At 40.4% G+C, this 26,359-nt stretch overlaps 1 protein-coding gene across 10 annotated transcripts in view; it reads left to right on the top strand.

The window, feature by feature from the left end:
• Positions 1-26,359, top strand: part of FHIT (fragile histidine triad diadenosine triphosphatase) — a 561,200-nt gene that overhangs the window by 466,585 nt on the left and 68,256 nt on the right. For 6 of the 10 annotated variants that reach the window (XM_083796287.1, XM_083796281.1, XM_083796280.1 and 3 more), the window contains 2 exons: positions 7,915-7,983; positions 17,610-17,789. The exons of 1 other annotated variant lie outside the window; for it this stretch is intronic. In XM_083796287.1, coding sequence (XP_083652413.1) covers positions 7,915-7,983; positions 17,610-17,789 — 249 coding nt within the window. The remainder of the gene's footprint in view (positions 1-7,914; positions 7,984-17,609; positions 17,790-26,359) is intronic. 3 more of the 10 variants (XM_083796285.1, XM_083796286.1, XM_083796288.1) reach the window with 1 other exon arrangement.

Here is a 26,359-nt window from a genome sequence, read left to right as displayed (position 1 = left end):
ATAGCTGCTATGTATAATTTTAATATTATAAATAACTAAATACAGTCTAGTGAGTGCTATATGCAGGCACGGAGATATATACTAACTCTTGGGAAATGTATCCTTAAGGATATAAAATGCTTCAGTACTGACACAGAGCTTTGGAAATGTCCCCGAGCACTGATAGATACTGCGATGGAAAGCACCATGGCCTGAATGCATTTCGTCCTCCGGAGAATGTTATGGGGCTCAGTCTTGTTACTGTCGTTGGAAACCTCCTCTTTCTCCTTGCAGTAGCACCTCTCTTCCATCTTTAACTAATGGAAGAGGAGACAGGGACAGTATGTTAATTCTGCGGGAACCTTGTCCCAGGAGTTGGTTGCAACAGTTATCTAAAAAGGCAATAACCACACAAATTAGAGATAATGAATTCCCACTCAGAATAAGAGTAACTGATATGTAAGGTTTGCCTTCGCCTGCTTCCCCCTGCCACATCCATTCCTGATTTATCTGCTCTCATTTTCCTCCATCTCCCCTACCCCCTGCGTTCAGGGGGGAGCAGGCCATTACTGCTGTAATGCTCTTATTCCCTGCTAGTGGAGAGAAGATATATTTCAGTTTTATGGTCTCCTCAAATGTACTCAGGCGCGTGGAAGAAATATCTTACAGGTGTTTGTATCATTGCAGATACTCTGGAGAATTGAAAACCCTCTGTATTCCAACAATAATATTTCCCTAGACCTCGGCGTAGTTTATATCTCACCCGGGGCACCGAGTCCTGCAGTTACTGGAGTCAGTGAGAAAATGGGTGGAAGTTTCTGCAAAACTGGGAAGAGACCCTGGGTGTTAATCATGCGGCTGTAGGACTGACATTTTTGGGCAAACTGTACAGAGCTGCATGCACAGTTGTGTGCACTACTCTGCCCCCCCTCCGAGGGGCTGGACCTTTCTTGACATCTACAAGATCTGGCTGGGGTGTTCTGAGCCTCGCTATTATTAATTTGAGAAAAATTAGCGTTATATTACCCTTCATATCGGACCTTTCAGGGGTCTCCCAACCTTTTCATTTAGACTGGGTGTCCAAGGGAAAAACACGGTAATAATGCAGTGGACCGGTGTGATAATTAGTAAGTACGTTCTATGTGATTACAATGTTAGCATCTCAGGGGGAAAATGAAAGCTTTGCTGTCCCTTTAACGGGACAATTTGATAATCCTCTTAACATTTTCTCTTTTGGATGATAATATTTCACAGAATTTTACTTTGTAAAATATTCCTAAAGGGAGGCTTAAGCAATAATGCACAGATTATGGAAATGACTCTCATTAAGTATAGGAAGAGACTTCGGCAAAGCCATGAACTGCTTCAAAACATGTAACCCCCATTAGGAGCTTCATTTAAATGTTTATTCACAGAGCAGTAAATGTTTATTATAGGCCATTTTATTGAAACATAAAAAACCGTAATTATATGTATCACAAGTGTTAAAACAATATGCATTTATCAAGACTTAACTAAATATCAGAGGTGAGGGGAAATGCAATTCCTGTTTCATTTGCATCTCAACAACACCAAATTTGCAGAAAAACACCTGGGCAAAGTGACCCTGAAGGAAGATGAAGGAGCAGGATTGTGAGGCAGGTGCTCATCAGCTGTCCCTAAGCCTGTGGCACCTTCGCTGGTATGTGCCTCAGCCTTCCCATCCGGAAAATGGAAGTGATATTTTCTTCAGGGGCTGCCAGGAAATATCAGTCCAGAAGCATCATACCATACTTATTTCCGTTTCATTATTTACTGCCTTTCAGGAGATCTTATAGAAGATGTCAACTAAATCATTTGGATCACCACTTCTGATGAAAAGGCTAATTATCCTCATTATTTTGCCATTTTTTTGGGGCTAGGGGCTGGAGGGAGAGGCTGACAGTTCTCATGTAAATGCTAAAGTTGCCTTCAGCAGGGGAAGTTATAACCTCAGATCTCAAGTGGCTTTAAAAATCATTCTGCATGTTTCCATTAGGTCTAGGTCTCTCTACAAGCTCATTCCTTCAAAACTTTATAGTAGTTGACAGATACATTATTTATTAAGGATGCTGAATCTGCACATTTCTCAGTCTACGTGTTTGAAGATGTACTCTGTTGCAAGTCACCCACTCGGTTAGGTTTCTGATGTATTCACAAATTCTCTCCATTTTGTTGCTTTCCCAAGTATGTGTTCTCTGTGCTGAGCAAGTATCTTGACATTCTTCCAGAGGCAAATCCATGGCATAGTCATTGTCAAGGACCATTGCAAACTTCCTTTATTCCCTGCCAGGGTATGTGTACAGTGCAGTGCCATGCAGGGGTACACATGTGGCTCCTGAAAGGCTACTCACTTGGTAGCATCAGGTCAGCCTGCATGGCCTCCTCTCCCAGGACTGTTCCCCTCTTTCTTCTGTTTTCTCTCTGCACTCTCCGCATGATGTTTTTGATTCACAAAACAAAAGCCACCATCTCCATTCCACTGGTAACTCACACCCTTCCTGGTCTTTGATGTCTCCTCTAGTCCATTCCCGCCTGCATCTCGGCCATTTTCCCTGTCCTTCCCTTACAAAGCATCTCTCTGTCCCCCTGCATGTGCTGCTCTCATGTCCACCTGTCTGTATCACCCCTTTCCAACTGTATCATATTCATATATTTCTCGTGCTGGTAGTCAAGCAGGATTTGTTTCTCTGCTTTAATAAACTAGAAGAAGTGTCATGAGAGCGCACGAGTCAGTGTAGTCTTCTTGGTTTTGGAGTAATCCTTACCACCAAAATGCTTTAGCTGCCATCTGGGGAAAAGACACCAAGTGTCTGCATCTTGTGTGCAGCTGAGGCCGTGAGGTTTTAGTGATGCTGGAAAGGAAAATGCTCATTCCTAGAAAATGGGCATTCTTCTAGGAAAGGAAGCGTTTCAAGTAGTTTCCTGTCTTGTTTTAATTTTTATAAAACTGAGGTCTTTCAAAGTGGTCTTACTTTGTGTAATTTATAATGGCTGGATAAGTAGAGAAAAATAATACTGGCAATAATTTTGAAGGCTGGGAAAAATGAATATTTTGATTGACCCTAACTACTTTTTTTTAATGTCGGATAGGACTTTTTTTTTTAATGTGTTTCTCCATCCCAACCTAATTCAAGACTAGGAAAAATGTCAAGAACTCATAAATACTCACTGAACAGAAATTTCTTTCCCACGAGAATATCTGCGAGAGCCTGCAAGTCAAGGGCCCTAGAAATTAGCTTGCAATGCCTAGAAAGAACAATTGTACCAACTTTGCAAGCATCTGGGTAATGCGATATATTTTCTGGGACAGCAGAGGGAGTGCTTTCTGTTAATGAGCTATGGATATACAGGCAGGGCTTTCTGCGGAATAATTTTGTAACAGGGATAATTGAGCAGTTAATCAAGAATAGCAAACAAGGGCTCCATGGAAGCCCAGTTTACAGAGAGGACAAAATTGCCCTATTTTTCATGTGGCTATCTCAGTATTATGGTTGATTTTCTTTATCACCCGCTGACAGTCTTACTTGGAGAATGGTTATTAGTCTGGAATTTCTACAGTTAATCTGGTACTTTAGAAGAAGCATTATCACAGGCTACTGTATGAAGCCCATGTCTCTGTAATGGACATGAGACTTTCTGCAGCTGGCAAGGTGTTATCTGCAAACCTCCATCCTTTTTCCCAGTGAACTAGCTGATGGGGGTCTCCTGGCCAGCACATCTTGCAATTTGCAGCCCCCACTGTCCTTCCTGTCCTTCCTCCTGCCTGAGAGCAGCAGTGGCAGGGGCATCGGGGCTTGTTCTTCCTCACCCTGATCTCCCTCTGTTCCCCACATTGCTCCCTTACCTGATCCTGCTGCACCACGAGACTGCGGGAACCCACATGTGAAAGCTTTGTCTCTGTATTAACAAGGAACATAACAAGGGAAGGATTAGGCTGATGAAAGGCATCTGGTTTTGCTGTGTGAAGGCACAGCTCAGGCACGTACTGCCCTTGCAGGTGTGGGGGGATCAGCCCTTCCTCTACCACCCTTTTGGCAGCCCTCAGGGGCACGTGACCCATTGCCAGTTTTTATGTATTCATCCTATTGCAATGTGTATTGCTAATAAACCCCGGGTGAGTGCCGAGGAGCTCTTGTACAGGCTATTATCTCCATTTCTGTTGGAAGCAGAGTTTTGTTGCTCTGCTAACCAGCCCAGCAGCTGAGTGAACACAACATAATGTTCATGAATTATTACAGGCAATGTCCGTGTCCTCCCCAGTGCTGTGTGGCAGGGTCATCTGATCTTCACTGTTCTGGTCTACCCAGGAAATCTCTTTCAGTGTCTGTTTTTGCCTGGTATTTTCACTTTACATCCAGTGTGGTGGTGACACATCAGCTATTCGACTATAATTCAGTATATAAAAACAGCCATAACTAGGAACATTGCTTTCTGCATGGCCTTGAGTGCTGAAGCAAAACTCACCTGACCTGAATGTGTGTTTTTTTTCCCCCAACAAAACAGGCTGCAGGTTTTTTGGCTGAGATTTTTGTGAGCATTTTGCAATCCTGGCTCATAGGAAAATGTTTTTAGATGCACAATCCCATGAATGCTTGTGCTGCTGCCAGATTTCAGCAGTGATGGGATGAGTGGGCCCCAGGCTCCCACAGTCATGCTGGGAATGTCGTGGGGCTCGAGCAGGGGGTCCCCTCACTGCAGGGGGAGGTCAGAGGTGGCTCCTGCTGGCTCTGGCTCACAAACCCCTCTTGGCAGTGCAGATTTTGCTCCTCGCAGTACTTTTCTAATTCTCTGTCCACTCTGGGTTTAAAGATCTTGAAAATACTTCTCTTAGGGGTGCTTTTGTGTCAGTTGGTAAATCTCACCTTTAGAATCTTCTCAAACTGAGATTTCATTTGTAACATGGTAGCTGCTCTGAAAACAGAGGAAGGTATAAGTCCTGACCCTAGAAAACTGTCAGTCTAAAAATTTCAATTTTGAAGGCCCTATAATATCCAGTCCTGGTTCTTTGTGGCTAGGTAAACGTTTTTCGTCACAGATCCTACATCCTCCTTCCAGATATCAGAAGCAACTGGTGATGCTCAAGCATTTTTGACCACAGGATGTCCCCCAGGCTGGGTACATATTGCCATGTCCCTATGGTGTTGGACCCAGCATGCCTGTGATCACATGCAGCTTTCTCCATCAGTGTCTGACAAGAAGAAGGAATGGTAGCTAACACACTAGGCAATGCAAGCGTGTGTATGCATTTTTTATACCCTGATGCGGATAATATTGATTGGTCCATTAATGTAAATGTCTCGGTTGTTGTATGTTGCTTTTCTTGCTTATTAATCAAAATAATGCAAAACGAGGGGAAAGTAATTTTTAGGAGAAAAATGAAACGCAATCAGCAGTGATTGAATACAGCCTGCCTGGAATTCAACAGTGCTGTCTGCTACTCGCCCAGACATGAGGGTACCCACAATAACTGGGAAGAGTTGAAACGCTTTATTTTGACATGTTGTATACACAATGTTTGGATTTCTCCTTTCCAAACAATGTTTTGAGAGAAGATTTGCCTAAATCTGTTTGTTTGGTTTAAAAAAAAAATGCAGCCAAATGTTTTGTTTGTATTTACTGACACATTTCAGTCAACTGCAAATGGCTTTTTGGACATACAGGTTTTTGTTTTGTCTGGAAAAAAAAATGAAAGGAAACAACTTTAATGTATTGGTAACTTGAAGTAATTTCCTCCACCCCCAGGTGGGGAGATCTTCCTGCATCCAGCAATGGATGCAAAACACAGAGATATATACATTATACCTGTGATGCAAATACTCAAACTGAACCATTTCACAGCTTGGAAATTAAGCTGGTGTTTTAGTGCCTTGGTGGATTGAGGCTTTAGCAATAACAAATAACACTAAAGAGCAAAAATGATCAATTAAAGAACTCTCAATGAATCAAAATACCAGCACCCCAAGTTGGGAAGACCATAAAATGTGAAATCCCCTTCTTTGGTTTCTCTCCCACATGGTAACCACCGCTCTGTGTTTGTTTTTTCCCTCTACTTTCTTGGTAAAACTGAAGAGAAGGAATCTACTTGAGCCATAATTTCTGATCCTTTTTCTTTCTATTTCACAAGCAGTGGGAAGAGTTCAGATATCTATGTATGTTCCACGCACAGAATTAAAAATAATAATAATTGGAATGTCTTGGAAAAAAATAATAAAGTTCTCTCTCTAATTGATTCTAGTTACCTCAGACATGGAAGTACCCATTTGATTTCTGATACAGGTGACAGATTTTGCTACATGGCCTGGTATAAGAACGTAATGCACATAGTAAAGGTGACTAACCCCTGAGAATGTCTCTACTGATGCCAAGTGGCCCATATGCTGTCATAAATACTTCTTTTTCAATGCTGAACATGTGAACCCATTTTGGCCAGAAGCTCACATTAGGCTCATTCATTACCTGCTATGCTGGTCTGTGCATCTGCAGTGCAGCATCTCTGCACTGAGCTTTGGACTACATCTTGTGTGCTCACTGATATTCCAAATTGTCCTGGGCATACAGATCTTTTCCTGTGTGCATCCTGGAACATTTTTCCACAAAGGTAAAAATTGCTCTTAAAATGAGTGGAATCTGGGGGAGATATGGTTGTTGACAGCTGTCATTAGGCTTCATATATATTATATATTAGGCTATATTTTATATATATATCATCAAGAGAAATTCCTGAAAATTGGTATTTGTAGCGAAGGTATCACTCCTTGTACCAGAAGAGAAAGAAACTGACAGATTATTCTATAGTTTTATGAATAAACTTTAATTCTAAGGAGAATCACAGGTGGGACACTATTGAAATTTTGCAGTATTGGTACAAACTTTCATGTTCACTCATATTTTTCTTGGAAGTCTGTCTTTGTCCAAAAGCAATGTTTCAGGCCTAGGACTACTGAAGACCATCTTTAAACTTGCTTTGTGATTTTGAGCAATACATCATGAGAGCAGTGATGTTCAGATGATACATTGCACTAATACCTCACAAGAACACTATCGCTCCCATGATATATTAGTATAATACACTATCAGAACACTATCACTGATGTATTACTCAAAACCATGGTTTTTAACCCTCAAGAAACATCCTCATATCTAGGCTGAAAACACTGAAAGCTGTGGATAACGATACGAGTAAGCAAAATTGGTTTCTCTAGGGTAAATTAAGAAAAAATAAAAAACCCACAACTGTGGAATTCAGAATATTTCACTAACTGAAACATCCTTGTGATTTCATTTTATTCACTGAGCAAATGCTTTTATGGATCAAAGCTAACATGATGTAGGTGTATTTGAATTTTCTTACAATTAGCGTAAGAAAATCTTTTTTTTATTTTTAATTTTCATTATAGACTCGAGCCATGTTTTAAGCATGTTTTAGCAAGGTGCCTGAATTTCAACTGATTTCCATCTCATCAAATTGAATCAGGTGCAAGCTATCTAAATCCTGTGTATTTTGTGTATATACGTGTGATCAAAGAATGTTTGCAGTTTTGTAGCTGAGCTCACTGCAAAAAAGCAGATAGATGAGTGTTTGATTGATTTCTCAGGCATTCTTTTAAAAATTCTTAGTAGATTTTGAGGCATAAGAATCTTGAATTGTCCTTCCTATATGGCATGAAGAGACTGTCATAATCTCTTAACAGAAAAAATAGTAATAATAGAGCATCAAAGTGACATGTCATAATGACTTTCTTCTTATTTTTGTTCCTTTTCCCCATATCTCATCAGCATTTGTGACAAAATACATTGCCCCTCACTTTCCAAGCCCATGCATTGGTTACTTGTATGTGTGGAGAATAATGCTGACAATCCAGAAAAGAATGGCATGATCTTGATAATCACTGTTATTTGCTTTCATATTTCCAGCATGTCCACGTCCATGTCCTTCCAAGGAGGGTAGGAGACTTCAGCAGGAATGACGATGTCTATGAGGAGGTAGGGGCTGCACTCCATTTCTTGTTCAGAGTTGTTTTCACAGTTAGAAAATCACCTTGATGATATAGGACCTGCCTTGAGTGGAATTATTTAGTGAGTTCTCTGCATTTTTATTGGTTGCAAAAAGCCTGTGATAAGCACCAAGACCTGTACTGAGATTTCCTTGTAAGCTGTGGGTCAAGTTGTGGTTGCACAGGGTCTCAGTGGAGGATGCAGTCAACATTTTTGGTACTTCTGTTTGTTACCACGCACAGCGTGAGGTGGTATCTCTACCAAGAGCTGTGCTCTCTTATTTTGTGGGTGCTGTGGAAAAGGGTGAGTGAGGGATACCCACTCACCAAACCATACAGTTAGCCTGCAAGGCAGAGAGCTGCCAGGCTGGGGTGACAAACCTCTCCCTCCCAGCACGGAAAACACAGGAGGCTCAGTACAACTTCATCACAAATTGCCTTCTGGCTTGCTTTCTGCATAACTCTGCTCAGGCTCTGGGCAAATGACTTTGTAGCCCCAAAGATAAAAATTAAAGAGCAACTATATAGATGTAATATATGCATGTGTGCAGATTATACTGCAGAGCTGGGGACATAAGCTGTTCCAATGTGACTGAATTACTGGCTCTGGTTTAAATGAACAATTGTATTGGCATTAACAAAAAGTTTTCCCCAGCTTGACAGCTGTCACAATGAGTTAACAAAAAAATTCTCACTATTGTTAGATTTACGGATTGTTCTTAGTGGGTTTGGTAGGATCCTCTATCTCAAATATGACATCTCCTTTTCTTTCTGAAAGTAATTAATACAAACTTGTTCAGCGCTACTGCAGTACTATCTGCTTGAAGAAAAATTCATGACGTTTTATGCTTTTGTATTTTTTCCTTTGTGATATATACATGATGACAACTCCCCACTCTCAAAAAATGATAGCATATTTTAAAGTTTTCTAATGACTTAATTCAGAAGTTGTGAACATGAGAAGTAAAGACTGAGAACTCGTCTCACAAAGATATAACCTTATAATGAGACCATTGAGCACGGACATCAAATGACAATACATGACGGCCATCTTATATACTGCTGTACTTAAAAGCAGTAAAGTGAGGCAACTTGGAAGTTAACATTTTTTCTCTTCAAATGTGTTAAGTGGTTTTCAGTGCTGTACCAACCCACAAACTCTGTTTCCATTTTTGTCATATTTACAATGCCATTTACTTTTTTTTAGCACGCTTATTTCTCTCTTGTTATATGTAAATACAAAAAAGCAAAACTCTGTTAATGAAATAGACTTTACTTTTAGTGTTAAATGTAAAAGGCACAACAAATTGGTGAAAATTATTTTTATCTTGTCATTTTCAGTTATAGCAATTGTAGGTGTTGCTTATAGCAGACATAGGAAACAAAAATATTTAGACACTGATGTGATAATATGTCTTTTAGTGGAAGAACGTACAGCCTCAGAGTCTAAACAGTCACTCTTGAATACCAAAGAGCAAACATAAGTCTTTATACAGACTGTAGCTTACCAAAGATTTCATTGTACAATTAAATTGCCAGGGAAAAAGCCTACAACATCTGATGTTATAAAAAGTTTGGTGCCACGTTCTAGCACTTTCTGGACTGTGGGGCAGAGGGGCTTAAGCAGTATGCTATCAGGAGGAAAGTGGATAAATATATACTTTTAAAAAAAGGGGGGGGGGGGGCAAACTGTTGAAAATACAGCTGATTTGAGAAATTATTTGGAGCTTATTTCAGTAAAGCAAAAATCTTTTGATATCATGCATCTTTGTGTTGTACCAACTAGACTTATCCCTTTGTCAAAAAGATTTTTTAAAAGACTTAGGAAGATCTGTTGATCATGGTGAAGCAACAGTCTGAAAATCTACAGGGGATAGAGTACTATTAGGTGAGGTGTAGGTGCTGGAGAGAGCTACAAATCCATTGTCCATGAAATTTGTGCTTAGGGCAATCCATAACCTGTTTATAAGTGTAGCTTTATTTCCATATAGTTGAGTGATAGGCAGAGTTGTACTTTAGTCAGCAGGCCTCCTTCCAGTATCATCCTAATAGCCTTTTCCTTGTAGTGTGTGAAACAGGCTGATCAGCCTCCCTTAAACAATTTTTGTAATTGTAAAGTACACCCGGGCTACTTTTTGCATATTGTGGTGCCTGATTTAATAACTGCAGGTAAAAACTGTACAGCTACTGTGTATAATTTTTGCAGATTCTGGGTCTCATCCCTGATTCAACACATATATCTCAAAATCCTACCTATCTGTAAATGCCGTTGAGCTCTCCAAACTCCACAGTTGTCATCCGTATATGCTCAGTAGATTGTTGACAAATCCCATTGCTCAGTGAGTGTTTGACAGGAAGGAGAACGCCCAGATGTTGAGACATCAGTCCTCTTAGGAGACTTCTAGAGATGAGACAGCTGGAAAGCATTCACAGCCTCTTCCTGTGTGCTTTATTTCTCCTGTTTGGTTTGGGACTGACCACCCTTCTGATTGAAAAGACAGAAAAAAACTAGCAGGTTGATCCATGCTTAGTAAAGTCTGTTCACTAGGCTCTGGTGTCTTCAGGCTTTTGGCTATGAAGCTCTGAGATAGCCTCATCTAGAGCCACTTTTAAGTGAAAAGGGTATTCTTAAAGGTAAAGTATACCTTTAGCACTTGGTTTTTAATAAGGTTGCTGATGGACACTAATGCCAGCTAGTTTCTGGGTATATTTTTAGAACTTCAATACTGGAACATTAATTGTAAAAGAAATGAAAGAGGGGCTGACACCTATTCCACAGCACCTTCTCTGAGACAATTCTTGGAATATGTCACTTAATCTTTTAGCTTTCTTTACCTCGGTGCATATGAAAAAAGTCACTGAATGATTTTTCTAAGATATAGAAAGAGTGATTAATAGTGATATGAAGATATATTTCATTTGCATCTTTGCAGGGGTATTTCTTGAGAGGTTGTTTCCCATGGAGTGTTAGCTATCCACCCTCGGGGCTCAGCACAGTGAAAAGCTAAAGGCATAGTTTTTCAGTTCTTACATTTTTCTGCAATTATTTGAAGCCTAATCCTGCAAGTATGCACAAGTCAGAGTTAAATTGGTCTTGCAGGTTTTTTATAGGATCAGGTTCTTCATATTTTAGTCTTGCTGGATCACTTTTTTCTTCTATATCTTATTTATTGATTCACTTTATTTCTTGGACAACAAAACTATAGCAGCTAAATATTAGGAAATGTACCTCTTATTTCTCTCTTTCTGTTTGGTCTGGAATAGATTTTTTTTTTTTGAGTTATTAATCAAGGAATTTAAAGGCCTTCCTATCAAGCAGTTTCATGCGTTGAAGTAAATGATTTTTTTTGCTATTGTAAGGGCACGTCACAGTAACTGGTAAGTGTGGTGTTAATGAATGTCTTTACTGTAGGACAGCACCTGTGTTGTTGCAGTCAGCACAAGCGCTGCAGAGTTGTTGGAGGTCATCGTGTCCAAGGCATCCAAGAACATTATCCTGAAATGTCTCAGCAGTTTCATACACTCAGCCATCTGTGGGCAGTCCTCATTCAGTGTGTGTTTGAAAAAGTCCATAGCACAGCCTGTCCCAGGTCTCCACTGAGTGGTTAGCCATTACCGCAATATAAATAACATTTATCATCCTTTAGGTTGGTAGGTAATAGCCGTACTGGGCCAGAGAGTGCGGGGATTTCTTAGAAAGGAAGGCTGAATCAAAAGTCTGTAATGCGGCTGTTATGAGTACTGACCCCAGTAAGTGAATTTGGAGGCTGACATACTTGGAGGGGTGAGGGCAGCCCGACTAGTCAATAAAAACAGGAGCACCCCTGGCTTGCAGTACTGCGTTTTGTGGTGCCAAGCCTCATTTCTCCCCAAATCCTGTGTTTCAGTTGGTGGTTGCAGCCTGTTGTAATGCATGCAGTTACAGCAGTGACGTACGTTTTGTCCAGGGCAAAGAGTGCCATCTTCACACCGGCTTTGCTTTCATGCCCACCTGAGCTCCTCACCCATTTTCAGTTCCCAACCTAGGCTGGAGAGCATTAAAAATACTCTAGAGAGGGAAAGTGTGAATAAGAGAGGCTGACCCAAATTCTCATGTCTCCATCCCCTCACTACCTGCCAGACCTGCCTCGTGGACCTCTGGTAATGAGTCTGGGTGAAACTTCCTAATGTGAATTCTTCAGTAACTTAGAGATTTTGTAAAGTGCAGAAGCCAGCAAAAGACCTCAGTTCATGCTGTCCTCCTTCCCCTCTAGCATTCAGGCACACAGTAAGAGAATCACTTAGGGAAAGATATTTTGACTTAGTGATCTCATTCAGCACATTATGTTAAATCATTTCAGCAAGAATACCTATTAGTAATCGTTTCCAATTCCAGGGAGGATGGAGGAGGCATTTTGGCACGTGACTCAAGAGCCTGCTGGGCTGCTTTTTCACACTGACAAAACTGGGGAACAGTGGTGAATTTAGAAGTTTAGTCAAACAAGCCTGAAGTTTAATTCTCCGTGAGTGGCTTTGACTGTGACATGCCTTCACCCTGACCTGCAGACAGCGTCTTGCATACTGCCGGGCACAGAGCCTGGTAGAGGGCTTGAAACGTGCACAGCTGCACTAAACTGCTTGGGCTGCTTCCTCCTTAAAGATAAGGTATATAATGAAAAGATAAATAAGCCTTAATCCACGTCCTGCTAGACAAAATGGAAAGATGCCCAACAGCTTCTGTGAGCATTGGATTGAACTGTTCATGAAAATTAATAGCATGCAGAGCTAATAGGCTGTTCCTTGGCCTCAGAATTATATTGCACCTTCTGGGAACATATTGTAGCCTGCTGGTAGATCAGTCTGCTGCATCTGAACTCCCTTGGGGCCAGACTCTGCTTCCTTTGAACCCTGCATGGGTAAACCCATGGAAAGGGAAGGAAGCAACACAGAATCTAAATTGGATTTATAGAAGAAAAATAAAACAACAAAAAATGTTTTCCCCAGGTACAAGTCTATTTCCCTATCTTCTTCTGATGCAGCAGCAAATAAATTCATCTTAGTAGGCTGTGGATTTTATCCTGGTCTTGCCAATGTTGTTTTTTCTGACTGATGAAGCATCAGAGGAGGTTTCTAGTAGCCAAGGAGCATAAGCATTTCCCAGTTGTTTCGTGTGTCTTGTGATATTATAGTGACTCCAGCCGGGCAAGTCAGACTAACTGTACATGAATATTTCCTGCTGCGAGTATTGCAGTAGAAGCTAGAACTGTACAAATAATTATGTTTTGGACTTTTGGCAAATAAACTGACAAAAAGTCATCTTGAGTTGACCTGAAACATTTTTTTTTTCCAACAAATGAATTTCTTTTTGAGTCAAACAAGATGATTTGTTTTGTGGACCATGATATTTTATATGATTAAAATTTGAAATCCCCTGGAAACTGCTGGTACTCCCTGCATGCACCCAAGCTACGTAAGGCAAAAATGACAAATCTACCAGCAGGATGTAACAAGAATACTGGGAGACATCCTACCATCATGTATATCTCCCTAGATGGAAACCCCATTGTTTGTGGTATTTTCTACCTCTTCTAACCCTGCAAAGCATTTCTTAATTTGATATCTGAAATCTCTGAGATCTTCCTGTAGACTGTGTACATTGCTGCACTCATCTTAAGATAGGAAGATATCATAATCAGATCTGATTAAGAACCATTTCGTTCTCTAATATCTTCCTTTGGATCTAGAGAAATGGGATCAGCCCAGCTATAGGAACAAATCAGAAGTGGTTTGAAGAGTTCCCGTTAAGGGCAGCCATTCCTCATGATCATATCAATGCCCTTTACACCTAGACTTTGTCTGGAAGGTAATGTACATTTGGCATTACACATATCGTTGTGTAGTCTCATTGCCCTATAGCCTAGCTGTCTCTCTGCATTCCATCACTGCTCTTGCTGGTTCTTACCCTTTCCTGCCTCAAGGTTCCTACAAGCATTTTCCTCACAGGTAAAAAATACCAGCTTCCAGAAATCACCAGCATTTAGTCTAAAATATAGCACAGACAAATTATTGCGACAATTACAAAAGGGCTTTTGGCTCCTACTGTAGGATATTTACTGTGTTTAGCTCATGAAACATTTGCTCTTTTGTGTCCTTCGTTGGCAAGTGACTTAGTGACAAAGAGGCTCCAACCAAAGACAAGTTGTTGATAAGGGAATTAAAGTGAACATGGTGTCTCAGGCCCATTTGCTATGTCAGCGCTTGGACTTGCTTAGCTGCTCAGGTGCTTCTTGTGTATTCCCAGTCCCTGAGGTAAAACTGTCTCTAGACCTCTGCTTATCCTCTGATGCACAATGTAAGCTGAATTCTTGCTGGTGGGGAGAACATGCCCCATTAGTATCCTAGATACTCGTCTTTTTGGAATTGATGAGATGGAAAGTAAACAGAACTATCAGGGAGTTGGTGGTTTCCAAAAAGAGATTTTTCTTCTCTGGACTGAAAAGTTGCCATAAACTTAGAATAAAATACTCCCTTACATTCTGTTTAAGGGTTGAGGTATGAGAGCAGCCAGTTGGTAATCCCCAAACCTAATCACAAAGAAATGCAGGGCACTGTACATCAGATTACCTTTGCAGTTTGTTCTGCCAAGAGTAAAATTTGGAGAGTCCCTTCCCAGCCATAGAATCACAGAATCATAGAATGGTTTGGGTTGGACAGGACCTTAAAGATCATCAGAACACCTTCCAGTGGTAGGATTGGCTCTGTTATGGCCAGTAGCTCACAGTGATCCAACCTTCTGACCCCCATGCAGGTACGTAAAGCTGCTACGGTTTTAGGATGTGACCCTCCACAGAAACGATCTGTTTGGACCCTGTAGCTGGGGGCAGTTTCTTTATCTGCTCCCTTGCAAATGCAGATCACTGTTTTGAGGGATCGGCTTTGTCTAGTGGAGGTTCAAGCACCAAGTACCTGGGAAGTGACCAACCCATAGGAGATGCCATCTGAGCTGGTTGTTGCCGGCAGTGTCATTGGCTTGCCCAGCATTGAATCAGTAGATTCAGTGATATGTATGTGATGCTATCCCTCACTTTCTAAATGTGATTTTTCTAAATGAAGGTGGAGGTATATTAATGGAGCCAAGTGTTCTTCCTTGGTTGGGAAGTAAATAAAAGTCTGATGGGATGAGTTTACCAATATCTGCAAGGTCAAGTTAATTTATCTTATGAGTCAAAAAAGTGAAAAATGCATAGATATGAGAAATAAGCTTTCCAGATATGTGCCTGTGTTCTGTTTTCATTTGTTTTGTGGGGAAAAAGAAGAAGGAAAAAAAAAAAAAAGCATGCTTTCTTTTTCCTTTATGTATTTGCCCACTGTTTTCCATTTTTTTTTTTTTTCTTCTGGGGGAATAAAGGTGTAGAAGGAAGCTGAACTGAAAGGGAGCTAGGAAATACTGCCAACAGTCCTAAAATAATAAACAGAGAATTGAATGTTTTTTGTTTCCAAAACCAAAATGACATGCTGACAGTGTGAGTTGAAACAAAATTCCCCAAACTTCTTATTTAGGCACTTTTAGATTATTTAAAAAAAAAAAAAAAAGGTTTATTAAAATGAAAGTGAAAACTATAAAGTCTGAAGAAAAATACTTTTTTTAATAAACAGGTATTAATACACGTGCTTATATGTTTGTGTATTTATATATATGTGTATATATATATACACACACACGCGGACTTGTGTTTGTAGATGTGGAAAGAGTGAAGGGCTCAGAAACACATGCAGTATTTGTTTTGGTCCCTTCTAACACTCCTGGGCCTTCTCTTTTGCACCAAAATGTATGGGATTTCAATAGCTAAATTGCCTAAGCAAGATCTGATTGTGTCGTGCCTTTGCGCGGTATTTCTGCTACAATAATCATCAGTGAAACAGTTAACAGCATTGAAATATAAACTGCCATCCTTCAGGCTCCAAAGTTAACACCTTTCTGTTACCAGCTCACTGCGGTTTCACAGTTAACACCTCACCTCTTTTTGTAGAAGACAACACTTTACATTACAGCTTGTGGTCTGGCAAAAATGCTACAGAGTTTATCGTAGGCAAATCTCAGTTTCATGCATTTAAAACACTAGTTAAAAAATTCATTGCCAAAGATAGCTCAGGCCGTGTTCTATACCATTATTGCCATATGTCAGGAAAGGCTTAAAATGCCTAAAAGGCAGAGGTACAAAATTATCTTGGGCAAAATATTGCAGGAATATGGCTTGCTTTTCTAGAAGCATTTGCTCAAAATTATTTTCTGCGCTTTTAGGCCCTGATAATGCAAGTATGTGGGGCAGTTGCTGGGATGGCAAGGGCTCAGGTCTCCTTTGGGTAGACCCAGCGATGAATTATGCCATTGAAATAGGAGGAAGAAGGCGGATGGCAAAAGGAGTACACAGTGAGAGTGGATGTTAGGTTTTGTTGTGATGCTTTTGCCATGAGGGAAGTCTAGAGAGATTGCAGAGCTTTTTCCATACTGAGAAAGAAAATGTTCATTTCAGTTTCAGAAAGGAGATTTTAACTAATCATTGCACTAGAGTGAAAACGTAGTTTGACAGAGTGTCAGGATAATTATATATAATTTGGTTTTGTTTAAATATATTAAGCACTATTGTTTCTTTTACATGTTATGGATTGACTTGAGTGCTAGGTTTTGCAGTGGCTTTCCTTAATTGCTTTAATCCTTGTTCTTAAGAAAATGAATACTTTAAATGTGCACTAGTTAAGTACACTGCTAATGAACAAAAGGCTTTACCAATCTTTGGCAGATCAAAAAATAAAAATAAAAAAGTGAAAGAGAGAGAGAGAGAGAGAGAGAGAGAGAGAGAAGCTAATCACCAAACCATTCTGTTAATGCTTATTTTAATCATCCTGCCTGCCCTTCCTGGCAGACAGAGCCATTAAGGCTGCAGAGGCAGGAGGTGAGCTATCACCATCAAATGGCACTGCTGTTGAGAATTGGGCCCAGGAGTACAATTTGACTTGTCAGTTTGTATAGACATAAAGCTTCATTGTTGTGCACAGACACAACTGGCTTTTTAAAAGTCTATTTCCCTCCTGATGATGTGAGAATCTGCTCCCCTCTCTCCTACTGTTCTCCGGCCCTCAAATTTATTAAACGGTGTTTATAACCCTGCACCCAGGTTACATGGCACTGCAGGGGCAGGTGGCCTTCTTCGGTGCCAAGAGCAAAGTTGGTGGGTCCTTCTCACACCAGCGACCACACTTCCCTGCTCTGAACCCCAAGACACCCTGCAGGGTGGGAGTCAAGAGCTTCAACTCCCCCACTGGGGTGATGGCTCATTGCCGGGAGCTTTCGAGTAGCCATATTACTGCAAAATCTTCAGAACTGCTAATTCTGTCTGGAATGAAGCGTGCATTTTAAAACATACAGGATGTTCAAAAGAAGAGAAGAACTAGCAGTGTTAACTTGGGGTCAAAAAGGAAATATCTCCAAAATTTAATTAATTACAGGAAGTATATGATTTGTTTTCAAAAACAGATTTGTTGCTATTTGCCTTGTATTGAAAACTTTCACCTTTCTGACTACTGCCTTGTGTGCTAATGACTTTGTTTGTATGAAAATGCCTCTCCATGTTGCAGGGAGCCATTCAATGTGTTTCCAGGAGCGCAGTGCAGCATTGTTCCCAAATTTCAGCTTTTGCACTCTGCAAAATGGAGGAAGTGTTTATTGGTGCCCACATCAAGAAACTGCATTTATTGCTGCAAGAAAATGCTCCCACTTGGCTGAGTTGCAACCTAATTACAGCCATCCAAGCACAGGTATTCCAACAACGAGGGAAAGCAGGGAAATAAGGCAGTCTTTGTCTCACATTCCCTGGAGGGTTGCAGCATCGTGCAACTGGGCTGGCTAAGAACTGCTTCCTACATTTAATTGCAGCAGTTGGTCATATGTTTGTAGTAAACATAAAAGCAAATCCTACCAAACATTTGTATCCCCATTTTTACCAATGTAAATTACTTCTGTCTGTTGGTAACCTGCTTCTAGGGATTGCAATCTCTGTGGAAGAGGGAATGTATAGCCATAAATAGTCCTTAATGGAAGGCCTATTTTTAGATACTTTTTTCTTTAAGGATCACTTTTTGCTTTCTTTTTGTAAGAAGAAAATCTATTCTTGGTCATTACATTAGTGTCTTTGAAGTGGCAAATGCACACAACTGCCAGATCACATACAGCATGGGAGTTATGCAGGGTTTTCTTCAGCTGAAGTGTGATTGTGAACAGTAATTGAGATTAGCTTCCCAGGAGAAGGGACTTTGCTCTCCTTCTGTGTTTTTTTTCCTCAGAAAAATAGTTGCACTTAATGCACTTATGAGTAGAGTCTAAGTGCTAACATACTTTCTTCCCATACCCCTGCCATTTCTGTGGCAGTCTTACCGAAGAAATAACAATACATAAAGCTGCATAAACACTTAAGGTCTTAGGTGTCTGCTTCCACAGGCACTTTCAAATTTTCCATTTGTAGATAATTTCATTTCACACTTTTACATCTGAAGTACCTGTTTTTGGAGACCTCAGAGTATTTTTACACGTTAATTAAATTTCCTACCAGCTCTGTGAGTGCATTAAGTAGTAGCACTTAAAGGTGTGATGCAGAGAGGTAAGGGGAGATTGTGAAGTTAGAGTGAGTGAGTGAGATCTGCTATTGACTGCAGACACATTCATAACTCTCTGAACAACCAAAAGGAGAGAGGTGGATTGATCACATCTCTACAGCTACATGGAATACTCCAGGGTACGAGGATCATGCTTCCTTGTAGGAGCTGTGACCCAAAGAAGTCAATAAATATACTGGGATATGCTCCCCAGCTTTGAGCAACATTGAAACCTTAGATGTTTCTCAGGAACTTTGCTTCAGTGTTTTTCTGGAGAATAATATTGTTGGTATTAAAAAAGTCAGATTATCACTTGGAAATACCCTGGCTTAATTCTACCAAAGTCTGTAAGCAATAGCAATTGCAATTCTCCAAAGGTGAACACCTCAAGTATTTTAATAACAGGTGATATGTTCACTCACCTGCAGATAACAGTGGTTTTACTAGGTCTAGGGGGTCTCCCTCCACTGGTGTGTTGTCTCCTAGCAAACACTTAGGGAAAAACTAGAAGGAGCACAAGTGTGGAGCTTTTTTTTTTTATTTTTCTTTTTACTCCAGAAAGGTGCATCCAGGAAATTCTTTGCTGTAAGATAGCTAGGGCCCTCTCTGTCATTGACTTTCAACAAGAGTCAGAGTCTAAATGCTTTAGAGACTTCTGAAAAGCCAGCCCTTTATCCTTGCGTATTAGACTGCATTGAGCAGTATTGACAGTCGGTATGCTGTTATTGGCATGTGGTAGTCTCTTCGTATGGTTTGCACAAGGGCATGAAGCAGAATTGCCCTCTGCTGCATGCGAGCAGGGGAGCTTCGGATTGATGCATCAGCACTTTGTGTTTCTGGGTCGCTTTCATGAACATGTGTAGAAGGGAAATAGCAGTAGAACAAGGGCAGTTCCCAGGTTAGGTAGCATGCTCCATTGATTAGCATCCTTTACTCTGCAGTTAAGTGCAGTAAACAATGAAGCTGAGAACAATCTGGTGTTTTTCCAACACTTTTAGCAACCTCTTGTCATTTTAAGCTCCTGATATTTCTTCTCTGGTACTACCTGCTGATCCCTTTTACTCATTTATTACTGTTGCTTCTTCTCAAGAAATAAATTTGCTGAGAGTAAAGAAAGTTGCTCATTAGGGCAATGTAATTAAAGGAAAAGTAGACATCATGCCAAGTTCTGCTTTCTCTACAAAGCGCCACCTTGGAGATTGCCTGAAACTCAATTACTCGTTGCTCTGCTTATTAAGGAGAACAATGTGCTGAAATGATCCCTACTCCTAATAACCTTGTTTTCTACGTGTGAATCATGTTAATACTTTTTTCGTCAGTGCCCTAATCACCATGTATAAAATGGATCTCTTTCTAGAGGGAGAATAGGGAAGGTGGGCTGCATGGTGGGTGTTCTCTAAATTAACACTCTCCATGGAGAGTTTCTTGTTTCCTGCTGGTCCACAGTCATTTTGTTTGTTGTTGGTTTCTTTTAATTACATAGAACAGCATTTATTAGCAAATTGCATCTTGATAACCAGTTTTCCTCTGGTGAAATGAAAATGTTCATCCTCTGCATTGTTCCCCTCCTCTGGGGGAAGGAGTGTGTGGTATTTTCCATGTCTCAGGCTCTCCCATCTTAGTCCACGGTTTCACCAAGAAAAATGACTTCTGGAGCAGAAAGCTGGCATGAACACATGGTAAATAATCTTGTCCCATGAACGATGCTAGTGCCAACTCTTCTCCCCAGGGTACAATGCTGATCTCTTCCCACTGTCCTCTTAATACACTATCTTCAGCTTGCACGAGAAGCCTGTTCCTATGGGCCCAGGAAACTTGTGCGTCCCTGCATCAGGCCTGGGTTACAGGGACCTGTAAATAACAATCTTTTGTCAAGGGCTTTGGAAGACACCTAAAGACCTCAAGAAACCTTGATGTACTCCCATTCAGCTGACCACATCCGTACTCTCCTTAGTTCTGTGCTGAAGTCTAACCCTCTATAAATACACAGGTAAGGATATTCCAGCAGAAGTGAAGGACAGAAGTGTTAATAATGGCAGCATGCGGGCCAAAGCTGTCATGGGAATCTGGGGAAATTACATGAGGGTCAAAATCCATGGAGCCCATCATCTGAGTACCAGTAAGTTTCCCTGAAATTCTCTAATATGCCACAAGCAATCATAAAATAATTGCATGTAAACCTAAATTTAGATCAGAATTGTGGATAGAAGTGGCTGAATCTTGAAAATATCCAAGGGAGAGAAATGGACGTCATTTGTTCATAAGAAAAAATAAAGATGAGCTTGACTGAGATAACTTTGCTCCCAGTGTGGAAAAGAATTGAAGAAATATAAGGCTCTTCACTCTTTGGTGCACACACGTGCATATGAAGAGGAGGCTAGTCCTAGTACCACCGATGTCTTGTATATCAGGCAAACTACCAATTGTATGTTGCATGAATACTCTGTTCCTGAAAAATGCTTTGTATTTTCATCGTAGAAGGAAATGCAGGACTGTATAGTTAACCATTACTTCTCCCTCTTTCATCTCAGGATATTTCAGTCCTTTCATGTAGAGCACAAGGGAACATGATTGAAAAGGAAAGTCCTACCCTTTGATGTTTATTTGTTGCATTATCCACTTTTCATGGCTCTATTATTCCAGAATCCTATTGAGCTATTCATGTAGAGCAGAAATCTGCACTGCTGTCAGTAGGGAATTTCTGTCTCTAAATCACGTAATTTGGCCCCTGATACTTAACTTTGGGCCAGATTATCAAAAGTGTTGAGCACCAGCTTTCCAAAGATTTAGCACCTCCCACTGAGGACAGATTTTCAAAACTGCTGAGCACAGAGCAGTTCCTGTTGTGACCCTTTAAGGATAGATATGCAAAAGAACTCAGCAGTTCCCTTTCACCAAGGAGCTGAGCCCTTTCCAAAATCTGTCCAGCTTTTTTTAGTGCCATGCCAGAAGATGAGGGCTTTTGAAAATACGGCTCTTCGTAAACTCTCTGATGTGGAAAACACTAAGCTACAAACTCCGGAAGGGCTTGAAAAAATGTTTGAGAAGAGGTAAACCTCCATGTTTCAAGACAAGCCAATTTTTACTGACTGATGGAGGGGCTGGGAGAAAATGTTGGATCTGAACAGTTTTTTCCTGTAACTGCCCACTAGGAGGTTTTCTGCACATTCCCCTGCAGCAGCTGCCAGACAGGATGCTGGAGCAGAGCACTGCTGTGCTGAGGCAGCATGGCAATTCCTGTGTTCCCAAAAATGCATTCACTTAAGCGAGATGTGATTTGCAAACAAAGTAATGCAAAGCAGCCATTACTCTTCCACCATCCTTCTGGGAAAAAAAATATATAATAATAATAATAATAATAATTTATTTATACTTTATAAAAATTAGGGGCTTTTTTGTTTTGTTTTTGTTTTTTTGAAATTTTAAGACCAAGGTTCTCATTGCATGCACTGCACTGCCTCCTTGTCCAGAAAGGCATCCCTAAAGTGGGTAGGGAAGAATAATCTGTACTGAACAGTCTCTGCAACCTGGGAAGCTTATGATTTAGTAGATGAGTGTTAGTTCTTGACCGGGATGTTGTTGCAGGCAGGTGGCAATGGAGAATATGATTAGTAGAGGTATATGAGTATTTAAAAATGGAGGACTTGAGGCTTTAACCCTAGGCAGTGCATTATCTCCATGGAAAGTTAAACTTTTGTACTTCAGCAAACTAAAACTTCTTGTCTTTCTGGAAGTCTGCTGGAAGTTGGAGTATTTGACTCCCATGTAGGAGAAGGCAAAGGCAAAGGAATATGAAAGTCCCAGCAGCAAGTTGGGGATCTGGCACAGCCCAATTCAAAACATTTGGTTTTGATTTGTGAAGCTGCACAAAATACCTAAAGAGCCTTGGAACATCTTGTCTTCAGTCCTCTGAGATCCCCTGCAAAATGAGGGTGAGCATTTCCATTGGTTATCCAGCCTCATTAGCATTTGGTTGCACTTCAGTGTAAGTAGTTTTTAAAACACTGAAATCGATGAAAAAGAAATAAAGCAAAGGGGGAGGAACGGGCTTGGCAGAAGCCTTTATCATTGTTACAGGACTGTGCAGCTTCTGTGATTATCCCTTGCCTTGTTCAGCAGTGTATAATTTAATGATTGCATCCAGGGCATGCTATTAACTTTCTTTTCTACTTCTGCGACCCCAAACCTCATTCATTCTTTTTACTATTTCCCACTTGATGCATGTGTATGTGTAGGGGGAGGGTAGTGGCTAAGGAAGTGTTATAGATTTCATATCTTTGCTTCATCTGCCACATTATAGCAAATGACAGTTGATTAGGTCTTTCTATAGATCATTACCAATTGTTTTCTACCTTGCAGATATCGCTATTACGACAAATCTATCATATCCTGGAGATCCTATGCAGCTTGTTATTTCTGCGTGATTTATTACACTCACAGTAGAAATGTTGTTAGCGAACATTGGGGAAGCAGTGAATATATTGAGAAATATCAATGTATCCTCATGTTCTGGCTTGCAGTGACAGTCAGTGATCCATCTCACTGACACTTACCTTGTTAACATTTTGATCAGATGGCAAATTTGTCATTTTTCATGGTAACAAGTATAAGTTTGTACAAGAATTGCAGAAACATGGGGAAGATAAAGGGTCCTCTCTTAGTTTTTCCCAGTGTGATGTAATCAGTAATCTTTCTAGAAAATGAAATAATTACTTTGTGAAAAAGCTTATCCGCTGGAAAATGTGCCAGTGTTAGAAAGCTTAGATTTCTCTTCATTTGAAGGATTGAATGAGTTCTCTCTGCAGCCATTACTGACACTTTGATTAACACACCAAACCAACATGAAATGATAATATAGAACAAAAAGGTTTACAGGCAGATTTTCTCTCCTTGACTGTAGTGGGGAACACAAAAGATCTAGCAAGTAAAAGTGAAGGCATTATCTCTGGGAAAAAACAGAGTACAAAATACTGCAAACATGATGTTGCAAATTTCTTGTAATCCTCAGCTGAAGCTCACTCGCAGCTCAGCTGTCGACTTTGCAGCTCACCCGTTCCAAAGCTTGGCCATGAAAACTGTGCTCAAAGCAAGAGTGGACAACACAGGGGGCAGTTGTAGCTCCTAAAGTAATAGAGCTGTCTCTATGACACAACATCAGCCTGGACAGAGGATGCGTGTCCAAGCTTAGGGTCAGCACCAAAACAGGGTAAAAATAAGAGAAAAAGCCCTTCTTCTAGGACCTACATGAATTCAGTAGCTAGAAGCTACTTTCATTCAGTTTTTCTCTTTTCTTCTTTTCTCAAGAAAATGTCTTGCCTGCACCATTTCACATATTAGTATGCACAGATGACAAATACCAAATGTAATCTTTCAATCAAAAGAAAGGAGAAAACAGGGCCAAACAAACCAGGCAGCACCCAGTTCTTCATTTTAATCTGATAGATTAAAAAAAAATACTGGCTATATATGGCAGAGGAGTAGATCTTGAGAGTGCTTGGACTAGAGTTTTATTGAAATGATAGAGCTTTTCATTCTCGTTGTCTCCTAAATGACCAGGAAAATCTGATCCTCAGCTGGGTTTTATCTTCTTGCTGTTTTTCTAACGTTCTTTGTAATGCACTGTCAGAATATAAATGTTTTGAACATATTATTGGAAAGGCTCAGATTGTATTCATAGAACGCACACAGAAACTGAATACTGCTTCAGTTGTGTCACTTTGGTCATAACAGTACAGCTTTGAATTGTTAATTCTCCTAATGTTATGCATAGCAATGCAATAGTTCAGGCGCCAGAGAACTCGAGCGGTGTCTTAATGCTCTGCAGCAATTTGAGAAAGCACAATGTCATCTACTATAAGGTCTAATTGTTATGATTAATATTTAGCATAGGGAAGTCTATATGGAAGGGCACAAGTTACATCTGCTTGCTGAATTGAATGAATTACTGATTTTCATTTCCTTTTATTTTTAGCATCCTGTTCAATAGCCAAAAATATATGAGTACGTGTTTGCTATAATATCTCTGGGGCTAAAGGCTCTGCCTTTCAAAAAGCCACTTGAGATGCCTGGTCCAAGGGAGTATCCCTTGTGCTGGTGGACAGCAGCACATTTGCTGCTCATTGAAGTGTGAGCTGAGGACCTCTAACCTGGGGGGACGTTTTAGGTGCATCAGAGGTGCATCTGCACCAGAACACAGAGACCAGACAGACGTAGGAATCAGGCTGATGAGGTGACAGGAGTGAACTCCAGCAGGTGACAAGAGGTGGCCCTCATTCCTGAAACCAATTGCAGTACGACATCTCACTGATGTATTGGGGCCTGACTGCACAATCTTTCCTTTTAATAGTCACACCATAAATAAAACTGCATGATAATTCTGGTCACTTAAAAAATGCTTCTTCTGACCAAAAACAAAGGGACAGTTAAAACAGAGAAAAATAGTTCATTTGCAGGAAAGAGCAAAGGAAGGAAGTTGGGGAAAATATTTTGCAGGAGAAAAAAGTAATAGTGAAACAGGTGCAATGAGAATAGACAGTGAAGTAAGTTTAAGAGAGCTGGTTGACAAGATATTGCTGCAATTTATCTTTGAGATCACACAGAGAGCTGACAGATTTCTCTAGGTCTTGGTGACATTCATATAAAAAAAGTTCCCTAAATCACCAGCTGAAATTTTGGACAGTGGTTTCTGATAAAGGGACATCGGAAAGCTTCACCTTCTGAAATTGGTGACTCATTACCATTATCTTCATCAAACAGCTGAGATCTTTCCTTTAGGAAGAGAGATGAAAAATTATCTTCTGAATGTACCATATTGCTTCTGATTCCAGAGAGGAGAAGGGAATTAATGTTGAGGATGGTGTTGTAGTAATTAGTTTCAGATGCAATGGGCTGAGAGTAAATCCCAACAAGCAGCAAGCAGGGGATTCACCAGCAGAGCAGCTGGAGGGTGGTACATTTTTTTAGAATATGCAATCAGTGTTGTTCATCAGCGCTTTGCTCCTTAATAATTAGAGCAAGATGAAAAAAAAAGAAAAAAAAAGAAAAAAGAAAGAAAGGCAAAGCAGATTATTGCTGGGATCTCATTTATGGCTGTATCAGGAGTTAATGTTAAACTCTGAAGGTGGTTAACACTTTTCACTGAGATAGCAGATGGGGGTGGTTAGTGCCTGATTGTGGGAATGCAGACCACCAGCTTCTGTTCGGTGCAGTGGGAGCTGAAGACATCTGTCCTCATGTAGGCTCTGTAGAGTCCAGTCCCATTCCTATTTAAACCAGTGTGAAGATATATTAAGCTTGATTAGCATTAAACTGGGCTCTTGAATTAAAAATTCTGCAGCAAGTACTCGTGACATAGGTGAAACCTCTCTTCCCTCTTCATCTGAGTGATGCCACTGTTCCTCTTGGGCTGTTGATAACTCTTTTGCTGTCATTGATATGGAGGAATTTTCTGGGACTGACTCGACTCTCTTGTGCACCCTGTTTTATCAGACAGGGTTTTGCTAATTCTTGGCAGGAGTGTGTTATCAGACTGTGTGCTGCGTGCTGGCAAATTGCAACCCCTCTCTCTTCTAGGAGTTTTGTTCAGTCATTTACATTTTACATATTGCTTCAAAAGAATCTAACTTTTAACACAGATCAATTTGTTTGAGTGTTTAAGGAATGAATAAACATATTTGTCCAAAAATTTCCATGAAGGAAGGCTTTCAGGTAATTAAAGGCTTAGATGACAAAATTTC

Source organism: Anser anser (genome assembly GCF_964211835.1).
Source record: "Anser anser genome assembly, chromosome: 12".
NCBI lineage: Eukaryota > Metazoa > Chordata > Aves > Anseriformes > Anatidae > Anser > Anser anser.
Note: the sequence above shows the minus strand (reverse complement) of the source record. Positions and strands in the feature narration are given on the sequence as shown.